The sequence below is a fragment of the Myotis lucifugus genome, unplaced genomic scaffold, assembly GCF_000147115.1.
Source record: "Myotis lucifugus unplaced genomic scaffold, Myoluc2.0 scaffold_6, whole genome shotgun sequence".
Taxonomy (NCBI): domain Eukaryota; kingdom Metazoa; phylum Chordata; class Mammalia; order Chiroptera; family Vespertilionidae; genus Myotis; species Myotis lucifugus.
In genome coordinates, this window is record NW_005871054.1 from 15,056,485 (window position 1) to 15,075,256 (window position 18,772).

General features: G+C 35.9%; 1 protein-coding gene across 1 annotated transcript in view; it reads left to right on the top strand.

Moving 5' to 3' along the window:
- The window catches only part of THADA (THADA, armadillo repeat containing), a 284,676-nt gene that overhangs the window by 33,195 nt on the left and 232,709 nt on the right, over positions 1 to 18,772 (top strand). The window contains exons 17-22 of the mRNA XM_014447808.2: positions 1,578 to 1,791; positions 4,344 to 4,479; positions 4,989 to 5,125; positions 9,923 to 10,081; positions 11,450 to 11,607; positions 18,134 to 18,243. Coding sequence (XP_014303294.1) covers positions 1,578 to 1,791; positions 4,344 to 4,479; positions 4,989 to 5,125; positions 9,923 to 10,081; positions 11,450 to 11,607; positions 18,134 to 18,243 — 914 coding nt within the window. The remainder of the gene's footprint in view (positions 1 to 1,577; positions 1,792 to 4,343; positions 4,480 to 4,988; positions 5,126 to 9,922; positions 10,082 to 11,449; positions 11,608 to 18,133; positions 18,244 to 18,772) is intronic.

Genomic DNA, 18,772 nt, shown 5'->3' on the forward strand with positions numbered 1-18,772 from the left:
CTTTTATGTTATAGGATACCTCATTCCTGGCAAATACTTTGAGAGTATCTGGAGTGGGGAAGGTACATTATTGCATTTATGAAAGACTTGGTCCTTACATGAATTATGAAGGGTCCTTAGGGGGCCTCTGTATCTCTAATTTGATAAATGTGTGCTTGGTCTTTAGATACTACGGCAGAATTCAGAAAACTTAGTAGCACATGCGGCTTGCTGTAGGATTTGGGTAGTTCAGATATCTGGTCTGGCTTGCATATTGGTAAAGTGATCTTAGGAATAGGTAGTCAAGATATTAAATATTCATTACATATTTCCAAAGTCTTTTTTGGATATGCTTAATATTAATATATAATTAATTTTTAATATAGTTAACTTTAAAACATTCTTGAATGCTAATCTAAGCTCTCTAAGGACTTTTATCTATATATGAATATATATATGTGTGTGTGTGTACAGACACACACATATATAGTAGAGCTACATATCCAAGGTCTTCCTTCATATCATATTTTGATTGACCTCAGATGGTAGAACAAAGATATTTTATATTCCAAAGGCTATCAAAAGCTATATATTGTGTTCTTACTAATTGGTTAGTTAAGGAATTCAGAGACTTTGTCAGTTATAAAAAATGGCTTATATGCTTAATTGGTCCTTTCAAAAAGTGGCTTTTGGCCACTATCTTTTTTTTAGGTCATAAAAAATTAAACGTATCAAAAGGCAAAGAATTAAAATGGAAATAAACTTTTATTTGAATTAGTACATTTGACATCATTAATTATGAGTGTACATATAATGAAATTAAAAATTAAGTTTATAATGATTGTTTTCCTATATTAGATAGTTATGGAATAATCCTAGTCAAATCAATATTATGAGCAGTGAAACCCTGAGTTCCAGCATGGTGAACATGTACCATGTCAACCCTGGAGTTGGGACTAGGACCACATTTCCTGTCCTCAGCCCACTGCCTTTCCATACTTTGTTCTGTCTTTTTTAGGATGAGCTACGTGAGTGGATTTGTATATGAGATATAGGTGTGGGAGATCTGATGCAGAATTTCGGAGGCTTGTCTGATTATTTTCCATGCATATACATGGATCTATGCCAGGAACAGGCTGGTGGCTTTGTATTTTTGTATGGGTTTGTGTTTTCCTCCTTTGAACTAGCTCTATGAGAAGGGGGAAGGAAGAATGTAGGGTAGGGTATGCTGCCCAGGTAAAACACACCTGGATGCGAAAGAACTCTGCTCCATCTAGAAATAACGGAAATGATCTAGCTGTAGTCATAGCAGAATTGTATAGGAAAACATAAACTTTTGCTAAGAAAGAGGTACTTTTTTAAAAAAGCTGTATCAATGTTGAATTTCTCAACTGATATTATTTTCGAGACCCTGATTACTAGAACTAATTAATAATAATCATTAATTACTGTGATAAAAACTCTAACCTATATTTAGGGAGAAAGGGAATTGATGTTCTTATTGAGTTATGTGGCAGGCCCTGTTTTTAAATATGTATTATTCCTTCAAATTAAAGAAATGTTTTAGTGACAGTTACTGAGTCTGTGCTTTATTCTAGGATTCAGAGAAACTGCAAGACTTATTCCAGGCAGCACTGGCTCTCAGCACCAGCACCAAACCATATGACTGTGTAACAGCTTCCTACCTGCTGAACTTCTTAATCTGTCAGAATGCCCTGCCATCATCTCTGTCGGCCTACGTAAAAGCTCAGCAGGCTGCGTGTGGAAATGGAGATAAGTCTGCTGCTGTGGTAGAAAGGAACATATTGATGGGTTTGTATTGAGTAAATGACCTTTTGCTCTTATTTATCAAAACCAGAATCTTACTCGTTCACTACTCATTTGGTTAGAATATTTAATGGTTAAACATTTCTTTGTGGTTTATTTTATTTAAGAGTTTACTAGCATAGTAGTTTACTAGCATATAAAAATACCACGAGTTTCTTCTATGCAGTTTACTTAGCTCTAACATTTGTTTTTAAACAGATGTTCATGTTAAATAAGTAAATATACAAATATACATTAGTAAAGCTATTATGAAACTCTCTACTAAAAATGTACTTTTTTTTTTTTCTGCAGAAATTTTACCACGGCTATATCCAGATCATCTTTGTTATTTCTTTATAGAACAGAGAGTTCCTTTGCTGTCAGGGTTTATGTTTTAACTGCCTGTCTTGCACCTGCTTTTATTCTTTCCATATAGCTAGTTCTAAAATCCAGTGCCTGAGTTGGTTTAGATATAGTGCTTTTCAACAAATATTTGTTTGGGATTTATGTACTTAATTTTAGGCTAATAAATCTTCATTTTGGAATTATACTGGAAATAAGGACAGATAGGAATATTTTTTTAAAAAAGAGAGGTCAGATAGTTGAAAATCATTTTCTCCGACATTTTTAACCTTTATGAAATATTTCAAATATTCAAAGAATATTTAAATATATACAGGATTTAAATAGTAATAATTTAAAAATTTAACAAGTTTTTTCCCTAGCTAGGTGATAACACCCAGCTTAAATACACCAGCAGCCACACCTTTGAAGGCTCTCCTTTATCCTAGTTCTCCCTCCCCACCATATAATTACCGTTCTGTTTTATATTAATCTTTCATCTGTTTTTTACCAAGGTTTTACCACCTGTGTATATATCATTAAACAATATATCATTTACTTTTACATGACTTTGAATTTTATATAAATACTACTACATATTATAGACATTTACTAAAGTTTATTAATGCATTCTCTTGTTGATGGACTTCTCTTTTCTAAATAAATAATGCCAATGTGAACATTCTGAATAGGCAAAAAAAGAAAAATATGAAAAACAAGCACATGAAAAAATGTTCAACATTTTTGATTTTAGCAAATCAAAATCACAGTGAGGAAGCACTTCACACCCCATAGGATGGCTATAGTAAAATATTAGATAGTATCAAGTGTTGATGAGGATGTGGAGAAAGTGGATCCGTCATAACTGCTGCTGGGAATGTAACATGGTGCAGCCACTTTGGAAAACAGTCTGTAGGTTCTTCAAAAGATTAAATACAGAGTTACCATACGACTCCGCAGTTCCAATTTTTGGCATTGTCTTAGTCAGCTTGTTATAGCTGAGGCTGCTATACCAAGCTACATAGACTGTATGCCTTAAACAGCAGACATTTATTTTTTCCCAGTTCTGGAGGCTGGGAATTTCAAGATTAAGGTGCTGGCAGCTTCCATTCCTGGTGGGGACCTTCTTCATGGCTTGCAGACAGGAGCCTTCTTGCTTTGTGCCCACACGGAGGGGAGAGAGCAGGTTTTCTTCCTCTTCTTAAAAGGATACTGATCCTATCAGGGAGGGCCCTGCCCTCATCACCTCATCGAAATCTAATTACTTCCTAAAGGCCCACCTTCAAACATCACCACATTGGGGGTTAGAGCTTCAACATGAATTTTTTTGGTGGGGGGGATACAAACATTCAGTTCATAATGGATGCATACTTAAGAGAAATGAAAGTATGTCCAGACAAAAACTCATACACACAATGTTCATAACAGCACTATTCATAATAGCTAAAAAGTTAAAACAACCCACATGTCTACGAATTGATAAAAGGATAAACAAAATGTGGTATATCCATGCAATGGACTATTTATTATTCATTTGTAAGAAAGAATGAAATCTTGATACATGCTACAACATGGATGAACTTTGAAAACATTATGCTAAGTGAAAGAAGTCACATATTGTATGATTCCATTTATATAATATGTCCAGAATAGGCAAATCTATAGAGACAGAAAATAGATCCTTGGTTGCCTAGGGCTGGGGAAGATGAGAGGTATAGGGAGGGGAGTGACTGGTAAGGGTGAAGGGTTTTTGATGGGGATGGATGAAAATGTTATAAAATTGATTGTGGTGATGGTTTTTCATATCTGTGAATATAATAAAAAAACACTGATTTGTGCACTTTAAATGTATATATGATATGTGATTTATATCACAATAAAGCTATTATTTTTAAAAAAGCTGCTGTCCAAACAGCACATGGCGCCTGGGCGGGCCTAGGGTCTAATACCCAGGTAGAGGATTCTAGGAGGAATGATTCAGAGTGAATGCTGTAAATAGATCCAGGAAATCAGGGAAAGACACTCAGTTCTACCTTAATTAGAAATGGATAACAGGGTGGCTACCCTGAAAGATCTTTTTTTAAAATTCAAAACCTCTCGTATAAAGATCAGTTGAGTTGGGTGTTTTCATGGGAACTGTTTTGCTATTCACAAATTTATGTGTCTTCTTAAATTTGCATTACTTTGTGTGTTTTTTGTTTGTTTGATTTTTCTAGTTATCAAGTGCTTGTTGGAAAATCTTGAGGAAGAAGTATCTCAGGCTGAAAATTCGTTGCTTCAGGCAGCAGCTTCATTTCCAATGTATGGGCGAGTTCACTGTATAACAAGGGCTTTCCAGAAGTTACCTCTAAAGTAAGTGTATCCACAGTTCTCTCCTAAACACTTATTTCTGGGCTTCAAACTCTTATTGGAATATGTCCTGGGAAAGGAATGTATGGCCTTACAGATAATTAAAAATGTACATATATACACACATTTTAATTTCTTTTTTGTTTTTTAATTTTTATTTTTTTAAGTATTTTTATTGATTTCATAGAGGAAGGGAGAGGGAGAGAGAGATAGAAACATCAATGATGAGAGAGAATCATTGATCGGCTGCCTCTGGCACACTCCCTACTGGGGATCAAGCCTGAAAACCCGGCATGTGCCCTTGACTGGAATCGAACCTGGGGCCCTTCACTCCACAGGCCGATGCTCTATCCACTGAGCCAAACCAGCTAGAGCCACATTTTATTTCTTAAATATTTCATAGAATGCACAATTTGAAACCCAAATTCTTTCAACTCCTTTTATCTATTAATTTCTATTTATAGAATCTGATTTTTTCTTTAGTATAAATTTCTCTAACACCCTTGTTGCAGCAGCCTGCAGTTGGTGAGTGAATGGAGACTTGTGGTGCAGCAGCTCCTTCTGATGTCCTACAGGCTCTCTGCTGTGGTGGCTCCCGTCATTCAGAGCTCATCCCCAGAAGGCCTCATCCCAATGGACACCGATTCAGGTCAGCAAACAAAGAAAGCTCAAATTCATGTGTTTTTCTTTCCTTTTAAATTCTTTTCCTAATCATTTATTTGGAGAGTTGTACATGGCAAATAAGGGAGAAAAAGTATTATTATTAGTGATATTTCTGCCTTTTTACTAATATTTTTTAGTGTTATAAAATAACCTAAATAAATAAATAATAACCAGGTGATGAGTAAGGCGCTTCCTCCCCTGGGGTAAATTGGGTTTTCTATTATTGTCATTTCAGAACACAATCTACTAGGTAATTGCTGGGACTGGGAGCGCGGGCAGTATAAATTAGAGAGGGGGCAATAGATGGGGTTCAATCAGAGAAGGCAACTTTTTAGGAATCTGAAATGGGCAAAGACCATTTAATTAAAAAAAAAAAATCCTCAAAATGCCCCCAATTGATATCCTGAACTTTCATCTGTCTTTTCCCTCCCAACCCCTGTGTCTTTGCAAATGGCCCTACCGAAAGTCTATTTATGCAAGTTAGGTGCCTAGGGCTGCTTGACATCTTATGCGTTTATATTTAGCCTGTTTCTACATTCTTTCAGTGTTCCCTTAAATATCTTTCGAATCTCTTTTCTTTTTATCTGCATCTTCTTACATTACTCCAGGCTTTTATCTTCTTTTGTTTGTACTAGGGGCCTCTGAACTGGTTTCCCCACATCTACTCTTATCTCCTTCTTGCGACACCGAAAGTAATCTTTTCTAATCATATAATTCATCATGTCACACATAACCTTTACTTGACCCTTGTGCCCTGCCCCACCCTAGCCCCCTTATTTAAAATACTTTAGTGATCTAAGACCAGGTCATGTAATAGTTTGGCTCCTGCAACTTTGCCAGCCTTCCCACTCTCTACTTCCCATAGGGTGCTTCTTCATGGAGTTGTTACAGTTTAATAGGGATCTTGTCTGTTTTTTCCCCTTGTGTTTAGCATAGTGCCTAGTAGAAATAGGTACACAATAAATATTTGTTACAATGAATAAATCAATGAATTACTAATTCCTGAAAGAATGGGAACTAAACTCAGTACCTGGGATGCCCTAGGTACTGAGGGCATCCCAGGTACTGCATATTAGCCTATAATAAAAGGCTAATATGCAAATAAACTGCATATTAGCCTATAATAAAAGGCTAATATGCAAATAAACTGAATGGCGGAATGACCGGTTGCTATGATGCACACTGACCACCAGGGGGCAGACGCTCAATGCAGGAGCTGCCCCCTGGTGGTCAGTACGCTTCCACAGGGGGAGCGCCACTCAGCCAGAAGCCGGGCTCGTGGCTGGTGAGCACAGTGGTGGTGGTGGGAGCCTCTCCTGCTTCTGCAGCAGCACTAAGGATGTCTGACTACCAGCTTAGGCCTGCTCCCCATGGGTTCCTGGGGGCTCCCGGACTGCGAGAGGGCACAGGCTGAACTGAGGGACCACCCTCCCCCTGCCAGAGTGCATGAACTTCATGCACCGGGCCTTTAGTATATACTAATATTCCTGTACTACAATGGGTCAGAAGGGATTGGCTGTTAACACCTAGAAAATAATGAAGTAAATTTACATTTGGACTCTTAAAATGTTAAGTTTAAATGCATTTTAGAGTACAACTGTGAGCCTTGTATTAAAAACACACTGAATATATCATAAACACACCACAGCATACAAGGTAATACCTTGGACTGATACTTTAACCTGGATGTGTATGCTTGCATAGAAAATGTTAGATTTTGTTCTTTTTTAAAAATGAGTTGGAAAATTGGTGATGGTTCATGACACTAAGACATAGTTTATTTATTTATTTTAGCTGGTAGTCTAAATACAAAAATTTGATGCCTTAGCTTTCCTACTTAGTACATAGGAATAAAGAACACCCCATTTAATAACTAATATTTGAATCAGGGAAGTACCAGTATAGTGAGGGGCAAAAGTAGGTTTACAGTAGTTTTTATGGAAAATAATAAAAGGATAACTAATAATACAAGAATAAACTCTGTTTCATGTACCCACAAGTGTAAACCTACTTTTGGCCCACCCTGTACAGTAGGTCCTCGGGTTACGTCGGAGATCCGTTGCTATGGCGCGACATAACTCGATTTTTGCCGTAAGTCAGAACCCACCTACATAAGCACCTACGTCACTCACATGGAGCACATACACAGCAGTAATGAAGTGAAACAGAAAAAAAAATTAAAGAAAGATAACAATTCCTGACCTTTACTTGTGGTAAATAAATAATAAAAAACATAAAGCACATATGTACATACGTCGAAATGACGGAACTTTTTTATATATATAAATAAATGGGAGATGGCGACGTAACCACAAAACGACGTACGTTGAGTCCGACGTAACCCGAGGACTGTCTGTATATTTTGGATGAGAAATCTTGAATGTCTGTCACCTATTGTAGGTAGGGCCTGGAATGTATGCTAAAATTATAGTTATTAACATTTACAAATATCTGTTGATCTCAAAAACTTGTCTGTGGTGCACTGATCTTTTCTTAATTTTGACTGTTTTTTTCCTCTGGTTTTCTCCACTCTCCTCCTTCCATCCCTCCCCCACACACATTTGCCATGCATTCTGAATTCCTTGAAATGAGTCTCCCCAGAAAGCCAATAAAATTGAATAGCAGGGTTCTTAAAATTTTACTCGGATAACCCCTCTTTTTTCTTAGTCTTTTCATGGTTTCTTTTGGTCCAGTGTTACTTTTTCATGGCTGTCAAAATTTGTTTGTTTTTGGCAAAATCTCACAGAAACCACAAGAGAACATAAGATGTTGGTTGAATCATCATGATAGCAGTTTGGGTCTTCGTATTTCCCATAATACCTAAAATATAAGTATATATAATAGGTATACAGTAAATACCTGTTCTTTGATTTGCTCTTTGATTTCAGATGATTACCTGTTATTCTTTAAAACCCTGACCTGGCTAACTCTTTATTAGCTAGTCATCAGTTCATTCCTTCAGCTCATGTTACTGAACCTCTGCCATGAGCTGATTTCTGTTCCAGGCACTGGCCACTCAGCAGTGAACAAAGTTTTGCATTCATGGAGCTTACATTTCCTGATCCAGTGAGTGCTTGGGGAATAAAAATGAAGTTTAATATAATACTAAGACTGTAAATCATACTTAGGAAGCAGTATTTTACATAATGCATTTAAAGTCAAATCTGAAATCTTTATGATGTTCCTGGGCAATAAAGATTGTTTTTGTTGGTGGTGGGGTTTCTTTATGTCTTTTAAATTTCCTACTTTTATACTTTGATAACTTGTGTTGTAGATAGGGAAAACAGCCTCTTAAGAATAAAATGTGAACATTGATTGCTGTACTATAATGTCGTTGTCCAAACTACTTTGCTCATTGAGTCCTTGCATCTATTTGTTTTTATAGTTTTCTCTTCTCTCCCTCCACTTTAGGATATGCACTGTCACTTTTCATTTCCCTCAAATGTCTGTCTTTCTAAACCTGTGCCCCTCTTGAAATTTACTGCTTTTAATATCAAGAGTTCCTGCTATGCCCTAGCCCAGTGATGGCGAACCTTTTGAGCTCGGCGTGTCAGCATTTTGAAAAACCCTAACTTAACTCTGGTGCCGTGTCACATATAGAAATTTTTTGATATTTGCAACCATAGTAAAACAAAGATTTATATTTTTGATATTTATTTTATATATTTAAATGCCATTTAACAAAGAAAAATCAACCAAAAAAAATGAGTTCGCGTGTCACCTCTGACACGCGTGTCATAGGTTTGCCATCACTGCCCTAGCCAGTTTTTCTTAGTGGTTAGAGCATCCGCCCTCAGACTAAAAGGTCAAGAGTTCGATTCAGGTACCTTGGTTGCAGACTCGATTCCTGGCCCATTCCCAGCGCATGCAGGAGGCAATCAGTCGATATGTCTCTCTCACATCGATGTTTTTCTCTCTGTGTGCCTCTCCCCTTCTCTTCTACTCTCTCTAAAAATCAATGGAAAAATATCCTCAGGTGAGGATTAAAAAAAAGTATGCTTACCTTTTTACAATGTAATTTCTCTTCTAGAAATATTTTCTAGTCAGAAATACATAAAACGTTACAAAGTTATCTATCACAATATATTTGCAAAGGCAAAATTTTGTCTAAGTAATGATTAAAGAACAAATAAATGCAATGCAGGCAAAAAAAAGAATAAAATTTATAAAAGTTTATTGCTTTTATTTCACATGATTGACCACCATATTGAGATTCTTAGACAATACTAAGAAAAGCGATGTGAATGGAATGGCAGCCTCTGTCCTATGGACAGTTTCTGTTGTGTGTTTTTGTTTGTGTGTGTGTGTGTGTGTGTGTGTGTGTGTGTGCTTTCTCAACCTATTTACTATATTTGCCATATTTTAAAAGTACACTGAGGCCCGGCCGGTGTGGTTCAGTGGTTGAGCCTTGACCTATGAACCAGGAGGTCATGGTTCGATCCTTGGTCAGAGCACATACTCTGGTTGTGGGCTCAATCCCCAGTAGAGGGTGTGCAGGAGGCAGCCAGTTGATGATTCTCGCTCATCATTGTTGCCTCTATTTCTCACCCTCTCCCTTCCTCTTTCTGAAATCAATAAAAAAACCAACATATTAAAAGTACACTTGGTGTCATTGAGACCTTATATAAATAAATTTCACATAATCCATCCTGTGAGTCCTTTCAAATAGAGCTCATTATCAAGTATTTAAAATTACAATATTTTTTTAGGGCAAATACTTCCAAGGAAAATCAGCATGTGGTGTTGAACTGGGGTTTTATGTACTGTCATTTCTCTCCCTCAGAGTCAGCAAGCCGCTTACAGATGATTCTGAATGAGATTCAGCCACGGGATACTAATGATTATTTCAATCAAGCCAAAATATTGAAAGAACATGATAGCTTTGATTTGGAGGACTTGAATGCCAATGTACCAAATATTGATACTTCTGCAGAAATCAAAGGTAGCTTATATAAAATCAGTATTGTAATTAGTGTTTAAGTTTCAAAGAAAAAAACGTACAAAATTCTCTTTTTATATAGTAAATCAGACTGCAAATATATACAGAGCATTTTAGAAAATGAAGTCTTTTTTTTAGCTTATAAATGATTTATTTGGGGAATGAGTTTATAAAACTTTTACCAGAAAACGGTGTGCCTTAGAGCAGTATATAAGTTGCTACAACAGAGAGCCTTTGAGTGCTAAAACCTGTCCTGACAGCCAGGTGATGTAAGAGCAGTGAAGCACTGGGAATTTGGGTTTGGGCAGCAATCAGCTTCTTCCACTATGGTTCCTTGTCTGTTGTGAGTCCTTATAGTCAAGCAGCCTTTTAAAGGAAACAAACCTTATTATTCAATGAAATGTGAGCTGCTCTGTTGTACCAAGCTTCCAGAATTATAGTTCTTACTGCTTATTTTCTCATAAGTTGTTATTTTATAATTTTCTATAATGCTACAAAAAATCAGAAGCAATATTATCTTAGCGATTTATTACACATTTCTGCATTCTCCACTAGATGGGGCTATTGTCTTATAAAAATTTCTGTATTTTTTTCTTCATTACACAAAATAACATAAATATTTGCTTATTATATTAATTTCAAACAATACAGAGGTAAATATGATTTAAAAACAAATTAAAGTCCTCCTTCATCCCTAATCCCACTTCTTCCCTGTGAGTACATATCCTTTTAGACATGTTCTATGTATTTATGTATGTGTACATTTATCCTCTTAGTTTAGTGGGCTTTTAAAAACACAAATCGGATTACATTGTAAATATTGTTTGTTTATTTACCTTTTAAATTTTATAATTTGTCTTTGACTTTTTTTAATGTGAGTACTAAAATATTTCTAAAACTAGGAAAAGAGAGTAAGGATAATTATAGTTTATTTGCCATGGAATTTAAATATATTTTGAAAGTGAATTTGTATTTTCCTTCTATTTAAATAGCCCTATCCCACTCTTTTACTGATATAACAGCCACCCTCACCAAAACAAGTAATGAACTATAATTGTCATAGTCATATTTTATAGATGACTGAGTGACAGAACTTATTTCATGAATTTCCAAGGTTATACTTAAGTTTTGAAACAATATTGTATTGTATTTTTAAATTTATTTTGAAAATGGTATATTGAAAAAATACTTAACACAATTCCTACTCATAGGACATGCTCAACAAATGTTAGTTATTTTCTCCTGAGTAAATATAATTTATGAGAAATTGGTTTGTTTAAGCAGATTATTCTTGGGGAATTTTGAATAAGTTTGTTCTAAGAAACCTGGATATGAGCAATCAAGTGTTGCAATAGATTTTTTTTTTTTTAGGTAAAGAAGGAAAAACATGTGATGTAACTGCTCAGATGGTACTGGTATGCTGTTGGAGAAGTATGAAGGAAGTTGCTTTACTTTTAGGCACACTGTGCCAGCTTCTACCCATGCAATCAGTGCCAGAATCTTCTGATGGATTATTGACGGTGGAGCAGGTAGGGTAGATGTTTATTTCACCTGGTATAATTTCTGGTCAAAGCACAGATCACAAATTTGTATTTATAACTCAACTTAAAAAAAAGGAATTATGACTATTTCTTGAATAAAGTCATACAGATATCAACTGAAGAAAGTTTATGGTAGTTTAAGGATTAGACCTTGTGATACATTTCAAAACTATGTAATTTTTACAAACATTTTTATTTTTCTAAGTTATATAAATAACTATAGATTTTACCTCACTTTTAGCTTCAATATATCATTTTAATTTTAATTAACACATACAAATTTAAATGAAATTATCTATTTAGTAAAACTCTACAAACCTCTTAAATTTTGCAAAGAAAAAATAGTAATACATTGGTTGATTATGGATCTCTTGTCTCCCACTCCATTGATAATAAATTTGTAGACACTTTGGCTTGTTGGCTGACTTTTATTTTAAGACCACAAAGTTAGTTCACCATCTGGGACTGTTCAAGTGACTTGAGTGCAGTGTTTACAAGAAATTAGCTTACCATAGCATTTCATTTGGAAATATTTTAGATTTATTAGATTTCTGTTTTTTAATTGATTCCCTCTTCCTCTCCATGTGGTTTCAACAAATCCATTTCCCACCATTTTCTAGCAAAGATATGCAACATGTACTTTCATTTTTAACCTTTTTCAAATAAAGATAATTTTTCCCTTAGGGTGTTACAACATTTGAGAACAAAACAAACATTGTACTATGCTAATGCTGATTATTTCTATAATAACCATTTGACTAGTTCCATGGAAATAATGCTAATATTTTTATTCTCACACTCTCTTAGGCTCATGTGCTCGCATCTGGTTAGCGGCTGGGCTTGTGATGATGTTGCAAGGCCCTGAGATGGAGAATGGCAGAGGGAACAGTACACTGCCAGCATCATTATGTTGCTTATTCTCTTCCAAATCAAATAGGTGTTAGTGTCTTAGAGTTACTTGCAGTCATTGCTGGTGACTGGCTATAGTGCCAATGCCAACGTATTTGTTGAGGAATCCAGCTATGATTAATGATTACCTCACTGATGGTCACCATCTCACTAAACAGTAAACATATGCTAGAGTCTCAACTTTTCAAGGACAAGTTAAAACATCTAGTTTTTTGGGTTTGTTGGATAGTGTTTATAAAAAAACAACAAGGGAAACATATTTTGCTTTTACTGTAACTGAGAAAGACCTGAAAGCTTCCTTTGAAAATTATTTTGCCTTGCCATCTTTTATGTAGCACCCAAATCATATGAATTTAATTTACGTGGGATAACCATGTTAATATTGGGGGCTAGTATACAATAAAAGAGATGTGTGTAGAAGAACAGCAGCAACAATAACAAAGAGGCTCTTACAAACCAAAGAACTCTTCTAATGACTGTTTTCTTGAAAAAAATTTGCATCCTGTTTTTCGGTAAAATATTAGTTTCTGGTCTAATGAGGTTTAGTCATTTTCCTATGTCGCTGTTTATGTGGTGACCTCACTTATATAGGTTTGAGAAGAATTAACAACTGGATGAATGATCGAGAATGTCCCTGATAGCACTGTTCTGGCATTGAAACCCTGCCTTCTTGGAAAACTTTATTCTTGGTCATGCTGACTTGAAAGAAATGCCTCAGTGTAGGAGCATATTTAGTCAATGAAAACCCGAAGTCTTCAAGAAATTAGTTTTATTCATATTACTGAAGGAGTCTCACTTTTAAACATAAAATTTGTTCTATAAATTCCTTTAAATTAAAAATACTCCCATGTACTTAAAATGCTTACGAATTAAAAAATATAAATGACTGAGAAGAATGTAATTTACATTGGAGCAGCTGGGCCATGCCTAAGGTCCACCTTCCTTCCAAGGGCATAGTTGCCCTGGCAACACTAGATCTTCTGTGCACCTAGTGCCAAAACTAAGAATTTGAAAGTCAACACCGTAGCTGAGGGTGACCAGAACAGACCCGCAGAGCAGAGGCAGTGAAGTGGCTTGTAGGCAGAATGCTACCCTTTGTGGGGGAGAATGTAGAATTTGGATTTCTTATTCCCGAGACCACTAATAACTGTGATCTGCTTTTCTCTCAGTGGATGAAGGAGGCAGTTCCCTACATCCTAAAATACTGATGTTCAGCCTTATGCTTCTCTACTCTCTACTCACCCTTCACTCTTGAAAAACTAGGGTAATTCTGTGGTAATTTGATGTCTTGAATGTAGGATTTCCTTTATAGCACAGTTCCTTTATGGCCATCTTTATGGCCCTTTGTTAAAGGGGGGGACCACTTAAATACCACGTATGTGTGTGTGGTTGATGATAGGCCAGCAGGTAGTGAGATTACAATGTGGAGATTTTTGTTGCCATCCAAGAACTGGAGCTCATTTATAATTCTGAATATTCAGTGCTATGTTCACAAACTATTAGAGCTGGAAGGATCACAGAGATGATATTATCCAGCTCCCTTGTACAAGGGGAAACTGAAGCCCTTGGATGCTACCTGGTTTGCCTAAGATCACAAAGCTGGTTTGTGGCAGCTCTGGGACAGGAACCCAATTCTTCTCCTTTCCAGCCTGTGTTCTGACACGGCACAGTGCTGCTTTTGTTCTGACCTGCTCATTTAATTTTTCTTTAGATTTAATTTTCCCACTTCCCATACCCAACCAAATTTTTGCAAGCAACAGGATAGTAAGGCAACTTGCTACTGAACTTTTTAGCAAATGATTCATTTCCCTAAGTCACTTGGGAAGCAGTGTGTCCTCTGCAGCTTCACCAAGAGGAAAATGTGCTCATTCAGAGGCAGTCTGACTTTCCTCCTGAGAGGTAATCACATAATGAAAGGTTCTTTCATATGTCCCTGTACAAGAGGCAGAGATAAAACCAGCTTTGAGGGATGTAAGCTGAGACCCTTCAAGAGTGAGCACTACGCGCAACCTTATCTCGCAACTTCCTGACTGGTGTGTGTCTAGGTTTCAAGCTGGATGTTTTGCTGATGGGGAGTTTTTGCTTGATACATCTTGTTGGTCCTCTTTCCAGGGGATATCAGATACCCAGTTCCTACTGATTTTTTTTTTAAACAACTTCCTCTATCTAGAGTATCAATTCATATATATTTCCCCTAATATTCCTAAAAAGAAACTTTTGGATAGATTTCTCTGGCTGCTTTCCCCTTGGTAGTAATGATTACCACAGAAATCACATGAATAGAAATAATGATCAACTATTAGAAATTAGGTCTTTTTTAAACCCCTATTTTAGATTCTGTTGTAATTTTTATGATGTACATGGCTAAGTGGGTTTATGTATTCCCTCAGGTCTTTTGTTACCGTTTTAGTTTTTCTGTAGTGGACCTCAAAATGGGAAATGTTTATTAGCATTCATAAGCCTTAAGAAATTGCCTTTTGTATTTTCTTTGCCCAGGTTTTTTTTTAAAAGAAATTGTGAAAAAGTATCCCTTGAATTGTACTGAATGCAGGTTCATATTTTTAAGCTGTGAAATGAAATTATGCACAACATTTAGTCACCTCTTTATTGACTGTCTTACTACAAGGGTACTGTGGGAACATAAAGAAATGTAACATGTGGTTCTCTGACCTCAGGAGCTTAGTAATATAATAGGGGATTGAAGAAAGTCGGCCTAAAGGACGATTGTTAAAATGGCACATAGTTAAGAATTTGCTATAAATCAAAGAACAAACATTCTAGTAAGATGTTTTAATAACAGAAAACTATTATCTGTGCTGTTATTATGTAAGATAACAATGTTTAGGCATTGAAGAAATCCCAAATATTAGTAAGAAATCACTATAGTAGAAAAATGTACCATTTAAGACATTAATTATCTTACTATAGTGTAAACTTTTATAATCTGTAACGTGGAATTAGAAACTCCTAGTGATATTTCTAAGGTTATAAGAATTGGCTGTGACTCAAAGTCAGATTTTATTTATTTATTTATTTATTTTTTATTAATCCTCACTTGAGGATATTTTTCCATTGATTTTGAGAGAGAGTGGAAGAGAGAGGAAAGCAAATCGATTGGTTGCTTCCTGCACGCGCCCCAACTAGGGGCCGGGGAGGAGCCTGCAACCGAGGTACATGCCCTTGACTGGAATCAAACCCGGCACCTTTCAGTCCGCAGGCTGATGCTCTATCCACTACTCCAAAACAGCTAGGGCTTAAAGTCAGACTTTAAATTAAGGCTTAAAATTAAGCATTACATTTTGATGATACAAAACAAAAACAAAAATGGTCATTTATTGTTTGCTATTCTGTGCCAGGTCCTTTGCTAAGTGTTATATGTATAATCTTTTTCTCTCAGAATAATCCTGTGAAGTAGGTTCTAGTGTTATCCCTGTTTCACAGACCAGGGAACTGTTACTTAATTAGTTGCCTTAGTAAGGAGGCTAAGTAGGGACCCTGAACTCAGCCCTCTTGGCTTCAGAGTCTCGAGTCTTAAGCACTGTACAATGTTTTCGTAAAATGTTCCACGTATGTTTAAATCCTCTTGGGTTTATCTAATTTATAATGAGTGGAATTAGCCTTGATCTTCTGTATTTCTCTCTACTGGCATATATAAAGGACAAATAAAAAATATATTTACATTTGTCCTTCGTGGGTTTTATGTCTAGATGAGCCGTTAGCTCCCCTGAGTAGACCGCTGGTGAATTGTAGATGCCTAGAATCGTGACATGCAGCAGTATTTCCCTGTGGAATTTCACACCCTGAAAATCCATAAAGCATATTAATATGCCTGTAGAAGTAGGCTTTATGAAAACTTAGAAAGCAGGAGCTGTTAAACTTAAAAAGACAATGACTAGAACTTACTTTTAAGAATAGAAAGCAGGGCCTTTTTTGTATTTTTACCTTAATTCCCTTTCAAAAATCTTGAGAGCTATGTTATTTATTAAAATATTTTGTGAAGACATCATCTACGTTAAAAGAAAGCTTTTTTTGAATTGTAAGTAAGACCTTAGTGGCATCTAATAGAAAGTTTTCAGAGGATTTTTTTCATTTTTAAAATTAAATATTCTGTTTCCTGTTCTGACTGTTGTCATTAATTTTTAAGTCATTTGCACCAGCTGTGTTCCCTGTAGTCTCATTATCAAGTGGAAGGGTGTTGAAGAACAGCATGGCCAGCTGTTCTTAGGCCACACTGCCTTCTGCATTTTGTAATGGGGAGCATCCTTACCTTTCACTGTTTTCTGGCATAAAACTTCGAGGCCATTCAGCCAGGTTTGCTAACCCTGTCATATTATTCTGTATTCAGTCATGTGAAAAGACCCAGTCAAGTGTCTGGCTGGGAGCAGGTACTTAATAAGTGTTTATTCATTCAGTCTAGCCACCCAGCTTCTTTCCATGTTGGTTATCCTCTTCCTTTGTGGTCCACTCAAGTATGTCCTATTTGATGTCCGGATATGAAGCTTCTTCTAATAATCTATTCCAGTACAGAAGAATCTTTCATTTCTAATGACATGAAATGAAATGAGCTTCTAGGGGACACCCCCCAGCATATTGGTTTCCTCTGAACTGAAGCACTGTGAGGACAGACATCTTGGTTTGTTCTGCCCTATCTCCCCTTGCACTAATCTGCTAAGCATTTGGCAGGGTGCTGAAGTTTTATTTAAAATCTGGATTTTCTGAAGCCAATACCCACCAAATGTTAATAAAAATACAGCCAACCCAACCAGTTTAATAGTTAACTTGGTACAAAACCTTATCAACAACTAATTGTTAGTCATGTCTTCTTTAAAATAAATGGTTGTAATTGTTATTTGTCTAACCTTGCATGCAGAAGGGCAACATATAGGAAAGCTGTGGGTAGCCTTTTGGAAAATTCCATGGTTCTGACTCAAAGTAATGCCTGTCAATTTTCAGTCCTTTGCACTAAATCTTTCCATTCACATTTGTGTGTCTCTAAGAGGTATTCATTGGGAGTTGCTTAATGGGTTGGAGTTTCATTTTGGGATGATGAAAATGTTCTGTAGATGGATGGTGGTGATGATTGCACAACAATGTGAATATACTGAATGCCACTGAACTGAATCCTTAAAGATGGTTAAAATGGTAAATTTCATTATGTGTATTCTAACCACAGTAGGTGTGTGAGGATTGTCACCTTGTGTGATTGGCTGTTGGTGTTGAGTGATATGTGCTAACAAAGAACACTGTGAGATTTGTGAGGCTGGAATAGGGAGGCAGTTCTAATATAGCATTCCAAGATTGCCAACTCTGGAGCCAGACTGCCTAGGTTTACGTACTGGATCTTCACTTCCAGGCTGTGTGACCTTGAATAAGTTACTTGGCCTTTCTGGGCCTCATTTTCTTCATTGTAAAATAGAGGTAATAGTGCTTATTTCATGGATTATTATGAAGATTAAATGATACAAAAATGCTTAAAATACTACCTGTCACACAGTAGAGTTATGGATGGACATCTATCTAGCTCTGAGTTCTAAATGATATTACATAAAACTATAAATGTAAGCATAAACTGAACATTTATTTATTTTTAAATTTTGTTTAAAAGGTAAAAGAAATAGGAGAGCACTTTAAACAACACCTTTTACAGTCCAGGCACAGAGGAGCATTTGAATTGGCTTACATGGGCTTTGTGAAACTCACTGAAATACTAAACAGGTAACGCAAACCAATCCTTTTGTGTACATTTTAAAAAGACTAGATATCCCAAGCATGTGCTTGAAGTAGAATGTAGTTCTGGCTTTTGATGTTTAAACTCTTGGAAGAAATTGTTTTCTTAGGTTTCATTGTATGATTTACTGCAGACGATTTAGTGAAATGTTCACACTGGGTTGTTCTCTCATTGAAAAGTGATTTTAAGCAAACTCAAAGATTTTGCTAAATATAGCTTTGAAGTTACCATTTCTTTTCTTTAAATGAAATGACTACTTTGTCTGTCTGAAAACTACTTGGTATGTAGAATAAAATAAGACCTCCAGTTCTTTGGATTTTTGTGTATTACAGACAGAAAGGATTTTATGCGTGTTTGTTTTTTGGTAGTTTTATCTTATAGGAAAATTTTAAAAGAACAGTAATAGACCAAAAAGTATAAAAGATTTTTCCCTCTTACTTGGAATAATATTTAGGTAGATTTCATATATTTAGCCAATTTTTTTAATTATTATATTTTTTTACATTATAGGTGCTG